Genomic DNA, 19,580 nt, shown 5'->3' on the forward strand with positions numbered 1-19,580 from the left:
CTATACTTGATGGAGTTTAGAAGGATGAGGGCGATCTACTTGAAACTTAATGAATGAATGGTCTGGACAGAGTGGATGTTGGGAAGATGTGTCCATTTTTCAGCGAGACGAGGACCTGAGGGTACAGTCTTAGAGTAAAGAATGGAGATAAGAAGAAACGTCTTCAGCCAGTGGGGAATCTATGGAATTCATTGCCACAGAAGGCTGTGGAGGCCAGGTCATTGAGTTTATATAAGACTGAGAGAGATTGGTTCTTGATTGTCAAAGGGATCGAGAATAATGAGGACAAAGTGGGAGGATGGGGTTGAGAAGCTTATCGGCCTGATTGAGTGACAGGGCAGACTCGATGGGCTCCTATGTCTAATGGTCTTATTTGTCCACAAAACAAGGTGGTGTGGATTTAATGACTCAGTCAGTTGTCCTCAGACATGCCCTAACCTACATCTTCTCCTCCTGAATGAGTGGTGCTCAGAAATGAATCATGACTCCAGTCAAGACAAATGGAAACACCTTCCCAACATCCATTCTGTCCAGACCGTACAATATTTGTTAAGTTTCAATTAGATCCCCCTCATCCTTCTAAACTGCTTTATTGAAGTGTATCATAACCTCCTTGCAGTTTCACGCTGGATCTCATATGCTTTATGACCTATTTTCTCAGTCAACCTTGCTAACTTCAATGCTTTATGCAGATGCATCCTGCGATCTTCCTGTCCCTGTTTTGAACAAAATGCACTGCTTCATATTTAGTCCGAGCGATAGACAAAATGTGATCTTTGCTGGCATTAAATTTGATCTGCCACATGTCTGCCTGTCAACTGGATTTGACTCGGGTGGATCATCCCTGATGAAGGGCTTAAGGTCGAAACGTCAATTATCCTGCTTCTCAGATCCTGCCTGACCTGCTGTGCTTTTCCAGCACCACACTTGCAACTAGGGTAGATGATTACTTGGTAGAGTTGACACTTGTTGTTAATAGCTGAAAATGTGTTGCTGGTTAAAGCGCAGCAGGTCAGGCAGCATCCAAGGAACAGGAAATTCGACGTTTCGGGCCAGAGCCCTTCATCAGGAATGAAGGGCTTATGCCCGAAACGTCGAATTTCCTGTTCCTTGGATGCTGCCTGACCTGCTGCGCTTTAACCAGCAACACATTTTCAGCTCTGATCTCCAGCATCTGCAGACCTCACTTTTTCCTACTGGATGTTAATAGTTAAATTATAATGGACTGTTGAATATCAAATTATTTTCTGTGTGGCACATTAAATGCCAGGGCAGATAATTGAAAACATATGCCTAATTCTAGAATGTTCCTGAGGGAATTGATTCGGCTGGCATGTAATGGCATACTTGCTGTGAAATCTGTGGTTATGGCCCTGCTGTCTAACACACTCCATTTATATTGACAGGTCTCAGTCCAAAGGAAAGGTTTCGCCACAACTCAAGTTCTTTCTCACCGTCTATGGCTGCATTGCTGCCATGAACACAGTGTTCACTGCAGTCCGAGCCTTTCTGTTCGCCTATGGAGCAATTTGTGCCGCAGTGATTATTCATAATAAACTTCTGCTTCGGGTGCTGAAGGTTAGTGGCTTATCCCAGGTTTCCTAGGGTTCCAAAGGTTTCCAAGTTTAATCGGTATACCTTACTACTATCCACAAGGGAGGTAAGCCACCCTCCCAGAGGTGACCACTGTATTCAGTCTGGTGGTCTGCACGTAGTTGAGCACAGGGCTTGAGTGCAGTCCCTGTTCTGGCAGGGATGCTTTCAGAGGCCGTGCCGTAAACCTTTCGATTGCAGGCATCGGATTACATAAAAACCAGGAACAGGAGGAGGCCGCCTGCCATTCAATAAGATCGTCACCAATGTTTTCATGGACTCGGCTCCACACAACCCATAATTCCTTTCCTGTTCAAAAATCTATCTAGGTTTGTCTTAAAAACATCCACTGAGGTCGGTCAACTGCTTCCCTGGGCAAGGAATTCCACAGATTCCCAACTCTTTGGGTAAAGGAATTCCTCCTCCACTCAGTCCGAAACCTGCTCCCCCTTATTTTGGGGGTCTGCCCCCTGGTTCTAGTTCATCCGGTAGTGGAAACAACCTCCCTATCCCATTCATCATTTTATATGATTCTACATTCTTAGAAATTTGGATGAGTACAGTCCCGGTCTACTCAGTCTGTCCTCCTAAGTCAACCTTCTCAATTCAAGAATCAATCTCGTGACCCTCCTCTGCACCCCCTCCAGTGCCAGTACACCCTTTCTTAAAAAGGAGACCAAACCTGCACGCAGTATTCCAAGTGTGGCCTCCTCAGCACCCTGTACAGCTGCACCATAACCTCCCTGTTTTACAACTCCATCCCATTTGCCTCCTAAATTACCTGTGATTCATGCACGAGGACACCCCAGTCCCTCTGCACAGCAGCATGCTGCAATTTTTCACCATTTAAATGATAGTCCACTTTGTGGCTATTCCTATCAAAATGGATGATTTCACATTTACCAACATTGTCCTCCATCTGCCAGACCCTTGCCCATTCACTTAACCTCTCTCTATCCCTCTGAAGACGTTCACTGTCCTTTACACACTTTGTTCTGTCACTCATCCTAATGCCATCTTGACACAATACACCTGGTCCCCGACTCTAAATTGTCTTATGTTAATTGTAAACAATTGCAGTCCCAACACTGATCCTTAAGGCACACCACTAGCTATTCATCGCCATCCAGAAAAACATCCATTTCTCCCCACCCTTTACTTTGTGCTTGTTGACCAATCCACTGTCCATGCTAATACAATACCTGTAATACCATGCACCTTTATCCTATGCAGTAGCCTTTTGTGTGACACCTTGTTGAGTGCCTTCTGGAAATCCAGATACACCATATTCTCTGGTTCCCTGTTGTCCGTCGCACTTGTAATGTCCTCAAAGAATTCCAGTAAATTACTTGGCATGACCTGCCTTTCATGAACCCATGCTGCATCTGCCTGATGCGACAATTTCTGTCCAGATGTCACGCCATTTCTTTCTTGATTATAGATTCAAGCATTTTCTCTGCTCAGTAAGTTAAGCTAATGGGCTGATTGTTACCCGCCTTTTGTCTATCTCCTTTTTAAACAGTGGCGTCACATTTGCTGTTTTCCAATCTGCAGGAACTGCCCCAGAGTCTAGCGACTTTTGGTAACTTCCCATGAATACATTTGCTATTTCTTTTTTAGTACCCTGGGATGCATTCCATCTGGGCCAGGAGATATGTCTATCCTTTAGCCCCATTAGCTTGGCAAACACTACCTCTTTAGCGAGAGTGATAATTTCATGCTCCTCACCTGCCATAGCCTCCTTGTCATTAATTATTGGCATATGATGTTGGTCTTCCACTGTGAAGACAACACAAAATAGCTGTTCATAGCCTCGGCCATTTCCTTATTTCCCATTGTTAAATCCTCCTCCTCATCCTCAAAAGGACCAATTGCAGAAACATTTGCTATCTGTTTTTATATTCTGAGCTAATTTGCTCTCATAATCCATCTGACTTTTCTTTATAGTTTTTTGTTGGCCTTGAAGGATTTTCCAGTCTCCTAGTTTCCCCTAATCTTTGTCACTTTGTATCCATTTGCTTTCAGTTTGATACCCTCCTTTATTTCCTTTGTTATCCATGGCTGATTATCCCTTTTCCTGCAATCCTTTCTTCTCATTGGTATATACTTTTGCCAAGCACTATGAAAAATCAACAAGGCAGAAGTGAGGACTGCAGATGCTGGGGATTAGAGTTGAGAGTGTGGTGCTGGAAAAGCACAGCAGGTTGGGCAGCATCCAAGGAGCAGGAAAATCGATGTTTCGGGCAGGAGCCCTTCATCAGGAATGAGGCTGGGAGCTGAGGGGGTGGAGATTTAAATGGAAGGGGGATGGGCCTGGGGGAAGGTAGCTGAGACTGCAGTAGGTGGATGGAGGTGGGGGTAAAGGTGATAGGTTGGAGAGGAGGGTGGAGTGGATAGGTGGGAAGGAAGATGGACAGGTCGGACAGTTCAAACCATCCAACTTGGCACCGTCCTCATGACCTGTCCATCTTCCTTCCCACCTATCTGCTCCACCCTCCTCTCCAACCTATCACCTTCACACCCACCTCCATCCACCTATTGCACACTTAGCTACTTTCCCCCCTGTCCCACCCCTCTCCCATTTATCTCTCCACCCTGGAGGCTCCTGCCTCATTCCTGATGAAGGTCTTTTGCCCAAAGCGTTGATTCTCCTGCTCCTCGGCTGCTGCATGACCTGCTGTCCTTTTCCAGTACCCTCAACTATGGAAAATTACTTCACTGTTCCTCAATTGTCCCACTGTATAAGCTTTGCTCCCAGCCTACCTTAGTCAACTTCTGCTTCATCCCATGGCAGCCTCCTTCGTTTATCTAAAGGACACTGGATTTGGATTTTACCTCTCACCTTCCATCTGTGTTTTAAATTTAACCACAATGTGATTGTTCCTTCCGAGAAAATCCCTATCATCACTTAGTCCTGTGTCATTACACAGGACCAGATCTCAGAAAGCTTGCTCCCTCGTCAGTTCCATTACATACTGTTCAAGGAAACTATCACGGATACAGTCGATGAACTGCTCTTCAGGACCGTCTTCACCAGCTCAGTTTGATCAATCGCTTTGCAGATTAGAATCCCCCACATTGGTTGTTCTACCATTTTTACATTCATCAGTTATTTCTTTCTTTGTTGCCCATCCCACTATGGTGTTGTTATTTAGTGGCCCATAGACTACACCTATCGGGCACTTTCTCCCCATACAATTTCTAATTTCCATTCACATTAATTCAACCTTTTTCTTCATAGAACCTATGTCATCTCTCACTCCCACCCTGGTGTCATCCTTAAATATCAGAGCTACCCCATCTCCCTGACCTCCTGAACAGCCTGATTCACCTGGATATTTAACTCCCAGTTGTGACCACCCTGTAACCATGTCTCTGGAATGGCCAGTAAACCAGATCTATTCACCACAATCTGTGCCATCCACTCAGTGACCTTGTTTCGTATGATGTGAGCATTCCGGTAAAGTGCCCTTATGCTAGTATTTATCCCTTCCTTTTGAATCCTGAACCCCCACCAGAAGAAGCTTTATTTTTAAGGTTTATCACTTTTTCACTCAGCTCAGTGTGACACCGTGCAGCTGCTGCTTGCTTTTTGTTTACTATTCTGATTGCCTTTCTCCTTAAGGCTTCACCCAGTCGAGCTAACTCAGAGCCTCCTCTTCGGTTCCCGAACCCCTGCCAAAGTAGTTCATCCAACAGAGTTAGCAATAGGTGAAGGAACAGCTCAAAGGAGAGGAAAATAGGCACAATCTCAGGGATAGCTATCAAAGTGATTGAACACGGAGTGTTTGTCTTATTCACTGAGATCTAAGCTTATCTACAGCCGATCGCTGCCTTCCTTCATAATTTGTGGTTTGGAAGTAAATCTTTCAGCTCAGCTTTTCAATAAACAGATGATCCGGAATCAGTGACCCTTTATGGAATTGAGTTCCCCAATCTCCTCCCCTTTGTGAGAAGGGACAATTGTTACTTTCGCTCCTGAGAAGTTCACCTCCGGGATTTAGATGCCATCCCCAATGTGGAGAAAGAATTTCTTTCTGACAACACTATTGTTTCTCCTGAATGTTTTTAGAACAATTGTCGACAGTTTCATGGTCACTGTTGCTCAGACTAACATTTAGTTCCAGATTTATTCATTGAACCCCTGTCTCTAAGCAATTAGGCAGAGCTTCTGAGTTAGGTAAAAACAATGACTGCAGATGCTGGAAACCAGATTCTGGATTAGTGGTGCTGGAAGAGCACAGCAGTTCAGGCAGCATCCGAGGTGCAGTAAAATCGACGTTTCGGGCAAAAGCCCTTCATCAGGAATAAAAGCAGACTCACCCTTCAGGCTCTCTGCCTTCATTCCTGATGAAGGGCTTTTGCCCGAAATGTCGATTTTCCTGCTCCTCGGATGCTGCCTGAACTGCTGTGCTCTTCCAGCACCACTAATCCAGAGCTTCTGAGTTACTCCACCAATGACACGAATACTTCCCCACCATTGCCCCTTGACATTAATCTTGCGGAGGTATCCTAAAGCAGTTAGAAAACCACCATACAATTCTGTACAGGCAGCTTGACTCCCTGGAAAGAAAAATATTTCCAGCTACAATAACAAGAATTGTTGCAAAAGCTCAGCAGGTCTGGCAGCATCTGTGGAGAGGAATCAAAATTCACGGTCAGGGTCTGTTTTGCAAACAGAATGCAAGTGTTGAGTGAAACACTCATCCAGTATATGCTGCATTTCCCAAATGTAGATGGGACTACAGTGTGAGCAGCGAATGCATTCGACAACATTGTGTGAAGTGCAGGTAGAACAAAGAACAATACAGCACAGGCACAAGGCCCTTCGGCCCTTCAAGCCTGCTCCAACACATTTTGCCCTTCTATCCTGAAACTGTCTTCCTACAGAATTTGTGGGTGGCACGGTGGCACAGTGGTTAGCACTGCTGCCTCACAGCGCCAGAGACCCGGGTTCAATTCCCGCCTCAGGCGACTGACTGTGTGGAGTTTGCACGTTCTCCCCGTGTCTGCGTGGGTTTCCTCCGGGTGCTCCGGTTTCCTCCCACAGTCACAAAGATGTGTGGGTCAGGTGAATTGGCCATGCTAAATTGCCCGTAGTGTTAGATAAGTGTTAGGTAAATGTAGGGGTATGGGGGGGGTTGCGCTTCGGCGGGTCGGTGTGGACTTTTTGGGCCGAAGGGACTGTTTCCACACTGTAAGTAATTTAATCTAAAAAAAAGAATCCGTATCCCTCTGTTCCCTTCCCATTCATGTATTTGTCCAGGTGCTTCTTGAATGCTGCTGTTGTGTCTGGTTCCACCACCCCTCTCTGGCAGTGCATTCCAGGTACTCACCACATTTTGTGTGAAAAACTTGCCTTGCACATCTCTTTTAAACTTCCCCTCTTACACCTTGAACCTGTGCCCCCTGAGTGATTGACCCCTCCCACCCTGGGAAAAAGCCTCATACTCTCCACCCTATCCATGTCATTCACAACCTTATAAACTTCGATCAAGTTGCCCCTCAATCTCCTGTGTTCCAGTGAAAACAAACCCAGTCTACCCAGCTATCCTTCACAGCTAAAATCCCCATACCAGGCGACACCCTGATAAACCTATTCTGGACCCTCTCAATAGCATTCGCATCCTAATTAGAGTTCAGGTCCATTGTACCCTGAAGGTTGCTGCACAGGTGGATAGAGTGGTCAAGAAGGCATATAGTATGCTTGCCTTCATTAGACGAGGTATTGAGTGTAAGAGCTGGCAGGTCATGTTAACATTGTACAAGACTTTGGTTCGGCTGCATTTAGAATACTGTGTACAGTTCTGGTCGCTACATTACCAAAAGGGTGGTGTCACTTTGGAGAGGGTGCAGAGAAGGTTTACAAGGATGTTGCCTGGTATGGAAGGTGCTAGCGATGAAGAGAGATTGGGTTTAGACAGTACATTTGGATTGGCTTAGACTTGGATGGCCGAAGGGCCTGTTCCTGGGCTGTAAATTTTCTTTGTTCTTTTATCCTCCTGGTAGTGTGGTGACCAGAACTGTATAAAATATTCCAAATGTGGCCAAACTAAACATTTGAAAAGCTGCAACATAACCTGCCTATCCTGATACTCAATGCCCCTTCCAATGGAAGCAAGCATGCCATAAGCCTTTTATATTAGCTTATCTATCTGTGCTGCCATCTTCATGATCTGGACACCCAGATCTCTCTGCAAATCAATACTCCGAAGGGTTCTGCCATCCACTGTATAATTTCCATCTGTATGTGATCTTCCAAAATTGCATCACCTCACATTTGTCTGGTTTAAACTCCGTGTGCCATTTTCCGGTCCATCCCTTCAACTGATCTATATCCTGCTGTATCCTGTGACCATCCTCCTCACTATCCACAACTCCACCAACCACTGTATCGTCTGCAAGCTTACTAATTAGACCTGCCACATTTCCTCCAAGTCATTTATGTAGACCACAAGCAGCAGAGGTCCCAGCATTGCTCCCTGTGGAACACCACTTGTCACAGCCCTCCATTCCAAAAACCATCTTTCCTTGGCTACCCTCTGTCTCTTATGATTAAGCCAGTTCTGTATCCATCTTAGCGGCTCACCCTGATACCATGTGACTTCACCTTTTGTACCAGACTGCCATGAGGGACCTTATCAAAGGCTTTACTGAAGTCTATGAAGACAACATCAATCACTTTTCCCTCATCAATCAGCACCTCTTCGAAATACCACATCAAATTAGTGAGGCACAACCTTCCCCACATAAAACTATGCTGTCTCTCGCGAATAAGTTAATTTGCTTCTAACTGTGTATAGATCTTGTCCCTGAGAATCTTTTCCAATAAATTCCCTCTCACTGATGTCAAACTCAAAGGGCTGTAATTTTCTGGATTATCCCTGCTACCTTTCTAAAACAAGGAGACAACATTGGTTATTTTCCAGTCCTCCGGGCCCTTACTTGTGGCCAAGGAGGATACAAAGATGTCTGTCAATGCTCCAGCAATTTGTTCTCTTTCCTCCCTCAATATTTTGGGATAGATCCCATCAGGATCCAGGGACTTATCTACCTTCATACTTCTTAAGATGCACAGCACCTCTTCCTTTTTAATAGCAACTTGGCTCAGAAACTCGGCACTCCACTCCCTGGGGATCATCTTTCACCAATTCCTGCTCTTTGGTGAATCCCAACACACAGTATTTACTTAGGCCCTCAGCAACCTGTTCTGGCTCCACACCCACATCCACACCCACACCCCCACACCCCCACACCCCCACACCCACACACCCACACACCCACACTCACACTCCCATCCACCCTGTTGTGTCCTTGGGTGGGCCAACCCTTTCTGTGAGGAGGATGCCTGGGGACAGGATCCGAGTGCCCACACCTTCCAGGTGAAGCAGCAGTTGACCTGCACTTCACTCAATCCAGTTGACTGCATTCGCTGCTCACAACGTGGTCTCCTCTACATTTGGGAAATGAAGTGAAGACTGGGTGACCGCTTTGCAGAACATCCATGTTCTGTTTGCAAATAAGACCTGCCATGTTAACACCCCCCACCCTGTTCCCTGGCCAATATCTGGGCGGCACGGTGGCACAGTGGTTAGCACTGCTGCCTCACAGCGCCTGTAGACCCGGGTTCAATTCCTGACTCAGGCGACTGACTGTGTGGAGTTTGCACGTTCTCCCCGTGTCTGCGTGGGTTTCCTCCGGGTGCTCCGGTTTCCTCCCACAGTCACAAAGATGTGCGGGTCAGGTGAATTGGCCAAGCTAAATTGCCCATAGTGTTAGGTAAGGGGTAAATGTAGGGGTATGGGTGGGTTGCGCTTCGGCAGGTCGGTGTGGACTTGTTGGGCCGAAGGGCCTGTTTCCACACTGTAAGTCTAATCTAAAAAAAAATCTCTGTCTCAGACTTGCTGCAGTGAAGCTCAGTGCAAGATGGAAGTTAAACACTTCACTTTCCGCTTGGAGCCCCTGCAGCTCTCTGCACTCTATGTCCAGTTCAATAACTTACAGGCTTGAGCTCCCCTCTGTCGTTCCCCCCAACCCCCCCAGCTTAGCCTGGTTATCACATAGCCCGCTATTACACACCATTTATTGTTGACCTTGTGCTGCCCCCATCAACACTGAGCCAGATCATGATCCACTCTGTCGAACTGCTCTTCTCTCAGAGCTCTAACCCCATCTGTCGTTTACTCCTTACCCCCTTCCCCACCCTATCTTCTGCGTATAAAGTAACATTTTCCAAACTTCCACTGGTTCTCAGGAAGGGTCACTGGACACACACCGTTGACTCTGATTTCACTGATGCTGTCAGACCTGCTGAGCTTTTCCAGCAACCTCTGTTTTAGAATCTGATTTACAGTATCTGCAGTTCTTTTCGGATTTCATAACATATCTAGCAAGTTCAGTTGGGTGTTTGAAAGAGAAAGTTGCCTCAAGGTGAGATATGGACAATCCCTGCCCTCCAGCCCCAGTTGTGCAACGTAATGTCACGAATCATGAGTTGATGGATGTGCATAGACTACAGGCTGAAGGGGTGTAGATTGTCTGTGGGCTGATAGATAATTGACTACAGGCTGATGGGGTGTAGATTGTCTGTGGGCTGATAGATAATTGACTACAGGCTGATGGGGTGTAGATTGTCTGTGGGCTGATAGATAATTGACTACAGGCTGATGGGGTGTAGATTGTCTGTGGGCTGATAGATAATTGACTACAGGCTGATGGGGTGTAGATTGTATGTGGGCTGATAGATAATTGACTACAGGCTGATGGGGTGTAGATTGTCTGTGGGCTGATAGCTAATTGACTACAGGCTGATGGGGTGTAGATTGTCTGTGGGCTGATAGCTAATTGACTACAGGCTGATGGGGTGTAGATTGTGGGCTGATAGCTAATTGACTACAGGCTGATGGGGTGTAGATTGTGGGCTGATAGCTAATTGACTACAGGCTGATGGGGTGTAGATTGTCTGTGGGCTGATAGCTAATTGACTACGGGCTGATGGGGTGTAGATTGTCTGTGGGCTGATAGCTAATTGACTACAGGCTGATGGGGTGTAGATTGTCTGTGGGCTGATAGCTAATTGACTACAGGCTGATGGGGTGTAGATTGTCTGTGGGCTGATAGCTAATTGACTACAGGCTGATGGCATGTTGACTGTCTGTGGGCTGATAGATAATTGCCTGCAGGCTGATGGCGTGTAGATTGTCTGTGAGCTGATAGCTAATTGAGTATAGGGTGATGGGGTTTACATTGTCTGTGGGCTGATAGGTAATTGACTGTGAGTGATGGGGTGTAGATTGTCTGTGAGCTGATAGCTAATTGACTACAGGCTGATGGGGTGTAGATTGTCTGTGAGCTGATAGCTAATTGACTACAGGCTGATGGGGTGTAGATTGTCTGTGAGCTGATAGCTAATTGACTACAGGCTGATGGGGTGTAGATTGTCTGTGAGCTGATAGATAATTGACTACAGGCTGATGGGGTGTAGATTGTCTGTGAGCTGATAGATAATTGACTACAGGCTGATGGGGTGTAGATTGTCTGTGGGCTGATAGATAATTGACTACAGGCTGATGGGGTGTAGATTGTCTGTGGGCTGATAGCTAATTGACTACAGGCTGATGGGGTGTAGATTGTCTGTGGGCTGATAGCTAATTGACTACAGGCTGATGGGGTGTAGATTGTCTGTGGGCTGATAGCTAATTGACTACAGGCTGATGGGGTGTAGATTGTCTGTGGGCTGATAGCTAATTGACTACAGGCTGATGGGGTGTAGATTGTGGGCTGATAGCTAATTGACTACAGGCTGATGGGGTGTAGATTGTGGGCTGATAGCTAATTGACTACAGGCTGATGGGGTGTAGATTGTCTGTGGGCTGATAGCTAATTGACTACGGGCTGATGGGGTGTAGATTGTCTGTGGGCTGATAGCTAATTGACTACAGGCTGATGGGGTGTAGATTGTCTGTGGGCTGATAGCTAATTGACTACAGGCTGATGGCATGTTGACTGTCTGTGGGCTGATAGATAATTGCCTGCAGGCTGATGGCGTGTAGATTGTCTGTGAGCTGATAGCTAATTGAGTATAGGGTGATGGGGTTTACATTGTCTGTGGGCTGATAGGTAATTGACTGTGAGTGATGGGGTGTAGATTGTCTGTGAGCTGATAGCTAATTGACTACAGGCTGATGGGGTGTAGATTGTCTGTGAGCTGATAGCTAATTGACTACAGGCTGATGGGGTGTAGATTGTCTGTGAGCTGATAGCTAATTGACTACAGGCTGATGGGGTGTCGATTGTCTGTGAGCTGATAGCTAATTGCCTGTGAGCTGATAGCTAATTGACTGTGAGCTGATGGGGTGTAGATTGTCTGTGAGCTGATAGCTAATTGACTACAGGCTGATGGGGTTTAGATTGTCGTCTGATAGCTCATTGACTGTGAGCTGATGGCGTGCGGATTGTCTGTGGGCTGATAGCTAATTGACTACAGGCTGATTGGGTGTAGATTGTCTGTGAGCTGATAGCTAATTGACTACAGGCTGACGATTTGTAAATTGACAGTGGGCTGATAGCTAATTGACTGTGAGCTGATGGGGTGTAGATTGTTTGTAGTCTTATAGCTAATTAACTAAACGCTGATGGGGTGTAGATTGTCTGTGGGCTAATAGCTAATTGTCTACAGGCTGTTGGGGTGTTGATTGTGGGCTGATAGCTAATTGACTACAGGCTGATGGGGTGTAGATTGTCTGTGAGCTGTTAGCTAATTGACTGTGAACTGATGAGGTGTAGATTGTCTGTGAGCTGTTAGCTAATTGACTGCGAGCTGATGGGGTGTAGAGTGTCTGTGGGCTGATAACTAATTGCCTACAGGCTGATGGGGTGTAGATTGTCTGTGTGCCGATAGCTAATTGACTACAGGCTGATGGGGTGTAGATTGTCTGTGGGCTGATAGCTAATTGACTACAGGCTGTTGGGGTGTTGATTGTGAGCTGATAGCTAATTGACTGCAGGCTGATGGGGTGTAGAGTGTCTGTGGGCTGATAACTAATTCAGTACAGGCTGATGGGGTGTAGATTGTCTGTGGGCTGATAACTAATTGACTACAGGCTGATGGAGTGTAGATTGTGGGCTGATAGATAATTGCCTGCAGGCTGATGGCGTGTAGATTGTCTGTGTGCTGATAGCTAATTGACTACAGGCTGATGGGTTGTAGATTGTGTGTGAGCTGATAGCTAATTGACCTCAGGCTGATGGGGTGTAGAGTGTCTGTGAGCTGTTAGCTAATTGACTGTGAGCTAAAGGGGTGTAGATTGTCTGTGGGCTGATAGCTAATTGACTACAGGCTGTTGGGGTGTTGATTGTGAGCTGATAGCTAATTGACTGCAGGCTGATGGGGTGTAGATTGTCTGTGGGCTGATAGCTAATTCAGTACGGGCTGATGGGGTGTAGATTGTCTGTGGGCTGATAGCTAATTCAATACGGGCTGATGCGGAGTGGGACCAATCTGTGCAGCCTGTTTGGCGCAGACCCATTTAGGCGCAGATGTATTTTGGCGCTGATATATGGTTGTCCTCAACCAAAAACAACATAATAGTAGACTTATTAAATGGGTAGTTTCCATTAGTTTGTAGTGATTTGTGTATCTCCTGCATTGAGTCTGTGATTAGTCCACACCTAAGCGTGATTCCTCAAAATTTCTGAAAAAAAAAGAAAATATTTTAATGGAATGTCGTGCCCTGTTACAAGATGTACAAGTTCAAAGTCACAGTTGATAATGTCAGGGCGGCATTCAGGCTGTATTTCCAGAACCATTTCAATTAATTTATCATATGTTGCTCGTAACTCATTTGGGAGTGAACCATACAACAGTTGGAACACCCCTGTATGTATTTCCCCTAAAATGACATAAACTTGTGAAAATAGAGGTGGGGAAATTTTGAATGATCCATCAACATATCACTTTTTTGATTGTTTCAGAAACTCGGCATTCCTTTTTCTTCCAAATATAAGAATTCTGCAGGTGGTGCTACTGCTGTCGGCTAGTTAAAATTCTTCTTCATTATATTCATTAACAGAATATGTTTTAAAGCTGTCTGGAATTACAAGTTCTTTTAAATTTCCTGGATTTACTGGGTAAGCACCGATTTCTTTCCTTGTCCTACGAACCATTTTCTTGTGGTTCTGTTCGCCGAGCTGAGAATTTGTGTTGCAGACGTTTCGTCCCCTGTCTAGGTGACATCCTCAGTGCTTGGGAGCCTCCTGTGAAGCGCTTCTGTGATCTTTTCTCTGGCATTTGTAGTGGTTTGAATCTGCCACTCCCGGTTGTCAGTTCCAGCTGTCCGCTGCAGTGGCCGGTATATTGGGTCCAGGTCGATGTGCTTATTGATTGAATCTGTGGATGAGTGCCATGCCTCTAGGAATTCCCTGGCTGTTCTCTGTTTGGCTTGTCCTATAATAGTAGTGTTGTCCCAGTCGAATTCATGTTGCTTGTCATCTGCGTGTGTGGCTACTAAGGATAGCTGGTCATGTCGTTTCGTGACTAGTTGGTGTTCACCTAGAGGCATGGCACTCTAATGCCGGAGGAAAGATCACAGAAGCGCTTCACAGGAGGCTCCCAAGTGCTGAGGATGTCACCTAGACAGGGAACGAAACGTCTGCAACACAAATTCCCAGCTCGGCGAACAGAACCACAACAACGAGCACCCGAGCTACAAATCTTCTCCCAAACTTTGGACCATTTTCTTCAGCGCTCTGTTGTTAGGCACTGTTCCTTGGCAAGCTTCCGACAAATTTTCTAGACTCTCGTTAATCACTTGTAAAGTTCCTCTATAGTTGTTTTCTTTGATGACTAGTTATCTTAATAATAAATACAAACTACTGGAAACTACCCATTTAATAAGTTTACTATTATGTTGTTTTTCGTTGCTGACTACCGTATATCTGCGCCAAAATAATTCTGTCCTAAATGGGTCTGTGGCAAAATAGGCTGTGCCCAACAGGCCGCGCCAAATCGCTCGCGCCAAAATGGCTGCGCCAAATGGGAGGGTGGAGGCGGGGGAGGGTTCTCCTCTTTTCTTCCTGAAGTTAATGATCAGTTCTTTTGTTGATTTTGAGAGAAAGGTTGTTATCATCGCACCATGACACCAAGCCCTGTATTTCCTTCCTGTATTCTGACTCATCGTTGTTTGATATCCATCCTGTGAAGATGGTGTCATCAGAAAACCTGTCGATGGCGTTTGTATGGAGTTTGGCTACACAGTTGTGGGTGGACGGGGAGTACAGTAAGGGGTTGAGAACATATCGTTGGGGGGCTCCAGTGTTGAGGATTACTGTGGAGGAGGTGATGTTGTCTCTCTTCACTGATAGCGCTCTGGGGCTCAGGAAGCTGAGGATCCAGTTGCAGAGGGCAGAGCCCTGTCCTCTCCATTGACCTCAGGTTGATCCCCTGGTTTGATGGTCATGGTTGAATGGAGGACACGTCGGGCCATGAGATTACAAATTGTGCCGGAGTACAGTTCTGCTGCTGGTGGTGGCCCACAGCGCCTCATGGATGCCCAGTCTCGAGCTGCTAAATGTGTTCGAAGGGTGTCCCATTTGCGTGGTGATAGTGCCACCCAACACCATGGACAGTATTCTCAATGGGAAAGTGAGACTTCATCTCCAAAAGGACAGTGCGCTGGTCACTGTCACTGGTACTGTCATGGGCAAATACACCTGCAGCTGACAGATTGCTGAACATAAGAATGTTTTTCCCTCTTGTTAGTTCCCTCATCACCTGCTGCAGACCCAGTCCAGCACAATGTCCTGTCGGGGCTGACCTGTTAAATCAGTAGTACCTCTGTCAGGGGGGTCCAGAATCGGGGTTCATGACTGTTTTTAGGCCTGTTCAGCTTTAAATATATTCAGCGATGGAAAAATGGGGCTGAAAAATTTCCAAGATTCAAACCCTTTGGAATAAATACATTTCTCCTTGTTTATGCACTCAATGATGGACCACTTACCATAAGACCATATATGCATGTTGTAGATTCCCTAGCCCTTTTAGAATTGAGTATGTTTCGGGCAGGTCACCCCTCATTTCTCTAAACTCCAGAGAATATTGACTCGGTTTATTCAGCTTGTCATCATTGACCAGTGCTGTCAGCCCAGGGGTCACTGCAGTGAACCTTGGCTGTACCACCTCCAAAGCAAGTTCCCCGCCTCCTTCCCTAAATGGAGACTCTGAAACAGTACATAGTACTTTAGATGGATAGTTCCTGTATGGTGTAGTATGTTCTTCTTGTATTCCAATCCAGCATGCCATCTACCAGGGATCGTGGAGTGTTTATCTGCAGATCCCTGAAGTCAGCAAAGCCGGTTAATCGGGTCGTTAACAAGGCATACAAGAGGCTTGCCTTTGTCAATTGTGACACACATTCTAAGAGAAGAAAAGTCACATTGGCGCTGTTTCGAAACGTGATGAGACCACAGTCTTGGAGAAGTGTGTGCAGTTCTGGTCCACACACTGTCAGAAGGGGAGATTCCCCAAGCTGGGATACTTCAGTAATGAAGAGAGGCTGATCAGCTGGATAAGCTCAGGTTGCTTTCTTTCTCAACGGTAAAGATTGACAGGAGTATAAGATGAAGAAGGACATGACTGGGATGAATAGAAAACAGCTGCTCCCTTCGTTGAAGGGGCAATAGCTAAGGGGCATGACATCAGGTTAAAGGCGGAAGGTTTCGAGGAGATGTGTGGAAAACCTTCCACCCAGAGGCTGGGAGCACTGGGAACCTGGAATGCACTGCCTGGGCAGGTGGCTGAGGCAGGAAAACTCACCCTTTCAGAGATACTCGGATAAGCCCTTGGAACGTCAGAGCATTCATGGCCATGGACTTAGTGCTGGCAGGTGGTGGGACTGTACAGTTGGAGTAGTTGTTTTTTGAAGGTGCAGATTCAATGGGCTGAAGGGCCTCTTTGGTCCAGTCTGATTGTATGAAGATCATGGCTGATCTGGGTTTCACCTCACCTGTACTCTCCTGCAATTGTCTGATCCTCCTCCACAGCGGTACAGGTCGTGTATTGATGTGGATGGAGAACTGGCTAATGGGCAGGGAACAGTGAATGGGGAGGTGGTGTCCTTTTTCAGGTTAGCCACCAGTACCAGTGTGCTTCCACAGGGATCAGTGCTGGGATTACAATTCTTTACAATATACATTCATGACTTTGAGAAAGGGAGCGAACGCATTGTCGGCAAATTTGCAGATAGCACACACAGATGGGAAGGTCGATTGCAAGATGGATACACACCGTTTACAGAGATACTGAGAAGTTATGTAAGTGGATAAAAAGTTGGCAAGCAGAGTATGTCAGAAAATGTTGTTCATTTTGCAAAGGAGAACAAAAGGAACAGTTTTATTTAAACAGGGAAAAAACCCAGCAGAAAGCTACAACACAAAGGGACTTGAGGATTCTTGGACACAAAACACAGAAAGCTAGCACCCAGGTACAGCAGGAAATCTGGAAGGTTCGTGGAATGTTGGGGCTTTCTCCAAGGAGTTTGGAGTGTAAGAGTTGGGAGGCTTTACTGCAACTGGAGTACTGTGTACTGTATACTGTGAGCAATTTCAGTCCCCTTGGTTTGGGAAAGATCTCACTTCATTGAAGGAAGTTTAGAGAAGGTCCAATCGGATGATCCCTATATGGAAGGCATCGTCTCTGAGCAAAAGCTAAACAGATTGGTTCTTGACTCACTGGCACTAAGAAGGATGAGAGGTGATCTCATCGAAACACTCTGGATTCTGACAGGGGAAATGCTGAGAGAATGTTTCCCCTCGTGGGAGACTCTCGGACCAGAGGGCAGAATCTCAGAATAAAGGAGTACAAATCTAAGACTGCGATGAGGAGGAATTACTTCTTTCAGATGGCTTTGAGTCCTTGGAACTCATTGGTACAGAAGCTGTGGGGAAAGAGTCTTTGTGTATGTTTAGGACTGAGATAGATCCTTGATTGGCAGTGAGGCCGACTTGATAAGGGAGATTAAAGTGAAAGAACCCTTCAGAGGCAGTGAGCATAATATGGAGAGGGAGAAGCTGGAATCAGATGTAAAGGTATTACAGCTGAATAAAGGCAACTACGGAGGAATGAGGGAGGAGCTGGATAAAATTGACTGGAAGAGGAGCCGAGCAGGAGAGACAGTGGAGCAGCAATGGCAGGGGTTTCTGGGAATACTTCAGGAGACACAGCAGGGATTCATCCAAAGGAAAAAGAAGCATGGTACAGGGAAGATGAGGCAACCGTGGCTGACTAGGGAGGTCAGGGATAGCATCAAAGGAAAAGGGAAAGCATAATGGAGCAAAGAACAGTGGGAAACCAGAGGTTTGGGAAGCTTACAAAGACCAACAGAGGAAACAAGAAGAAAATAAGGAGAGAAGAGATGAAGTATAATGGAAAGTTAGCCAGTAATATAAAGGAAGACTGTAAGAGTTTCTTTAGATATATGAAGGGCAAAAGTGGATTTTGCACCACTGGGGAATGACGCTAGAGAGAGAGAGTAGTGGGGAACAAGGCTGAGGAACTGAATAATTACTTCACATCAGTCTTGATGGTGGAAGATACAAATAATATCCCAAAACTTCTCGACAGGAGGGGGCAGAGCTGAGTGTGTGACCTTCACCAAGAAGAAGGTGCTAGAGAAACTGAAATGGCCTGAAGGTGGATCAATCACTTGGACCAGAGTTCTCAGGGAGGTAGCTGAAGAGATAGTGGAGGTGTTAGTGGTCATTTTTCAGGAATTGCTAGAATCTGTGAGGGTCCCAGAGGACTGGAAAATCACTAACGCGACACCACTGTTTAAAAAGGGAGTCAGGCAAAAGAATTACAGACCAATTAGCCTAACCTCGGCCGTGGGTAAGATTTTGGAGTCCATTGTGAAGAATAAGATTTCTGAATACTTGGAAGTGTGTGGTAAAATAAGGCAAAGTCAGCATGGTTTCATCAAGGGGATGTCATGCCTGTCAAATCTGCTAGAATTCTTTGAGGAAGTAACAAGCAGGTTAGACCAAGGGGAGCCAATGGATGTTATCCACCTGGACTTCAAGAAGGCCTTTGACAATGTGCCACCCAGGGGGCTGCTGAGTAAGCTAAGGGCCACTGGTGTTAGAGGCAAGCTGCTAACATGTATAGAAGCCTGGCAAAAAGTAGAGAATGGGGAGGATAAAAGGGTCCTTCTCGGGATGGCAGCCAGTGACAAGTGATGTTCAGCAAGGCTCAGTATTGGGACTTCAACTTTTCCCTTCATACATTAATGATCTAGATGAAGGAACTGAGGGCATTCTGGTTATGTTTGCAGATGATACAGAGATAGGTAGAGGGACAGGTAACATTGAGGAGGTAGGGAGGCTGCAGAAGGATTTGGGGAGGTTGGGAGAGTGGGCAAAGAAATGGCAGACCACATTTGGAGTACTCTGCACAGTTTTGGGCCCCATATCTCGGGAAGGATGAGGGAGGATCTAATTAGAACATACAAAATACTGAATGGCCTGGTCAGAGTGGACGTTGGGAGGATGTTTCCATTGGTATGAGAGATTAGGATTGAAGGGCACAGGCTTAGAGTAAAGGGAAGACCTTTTAGAACGGAGATACGCCTTCAGCCAGGGAGTGGGGAATCTATGGAATTCATTGCCACAGAAGGCTATGGAGGCCAGGCCAGTTAAGACTGAAATAGGTTGTTGATTTTCAAGGGGATCAGGGTTATAGGGAGTGTGTGGAGGAGTGGGGTTCAGAAACTTAACAGCCCTGATTAAATGGCGGAACAGACTCGATGGGCTGAATGGCCTAATTTCTGCGCCTATCTCTTATGGTCTTATGGATTTAGAGATTACAGAGAAAAGGCAAGCAAGTGGCTGTGAAGAAGGTCGAGTCAGCCCTGGAGAAGGAGGAGTAGGTCTGAGGGCTGAATAGTCTACCTCTGTTCTGTTTTTTAGGATCTTATGAATAATCTTTTATTCTGTTT

The 19,580-nt window shown here is 46.0% G+C and overlaps 1 protein-coding gene across 3 annotated transcripts in view; it reads left to right on the top strand.

The window, feature by feature from the left end:
- Window positions 1-19,580, top strand: part of abcc10 (ATP-binding cassette, sub-family C (CFTR/MRP), member 10) — a 193,418-nt gene that overhangs the window by 115,404 nt on the left and 58,434 nt on the right. For all 3 annotated transcript variants that reach the window (XM_060848104.1, XM_060848120.1, XM_060848112.1), the window contains exon 14: window positions 1,407-1,578. In XM_060848104.1, the coding sequence (XP_060704087.1) occupies window positions 1,407-1,578 (172 nt within the window). The remainder of the gene's footprint in view (window positions 1-1,406; window positions 1,579-19,580) is intronic.

This window comes from Hemiscyllium ocellatum, chromosome 3, assembly GCF_020745735.1.
Source record: "Hemiscyllium ocellatum isolate sHemOce1 chromosome 3, sHemOce1.pat.X.cur, whole genome shotgun sequence".
Classification (NCBI taxonomy): domain Eukaryota; kingdom Metazoa; phylum Chordata; class Chondrichthyes; order Orectolobiformes; family Hemiscylliidae; genus Hemiscyllium; species Hemiscyllium ocellatum.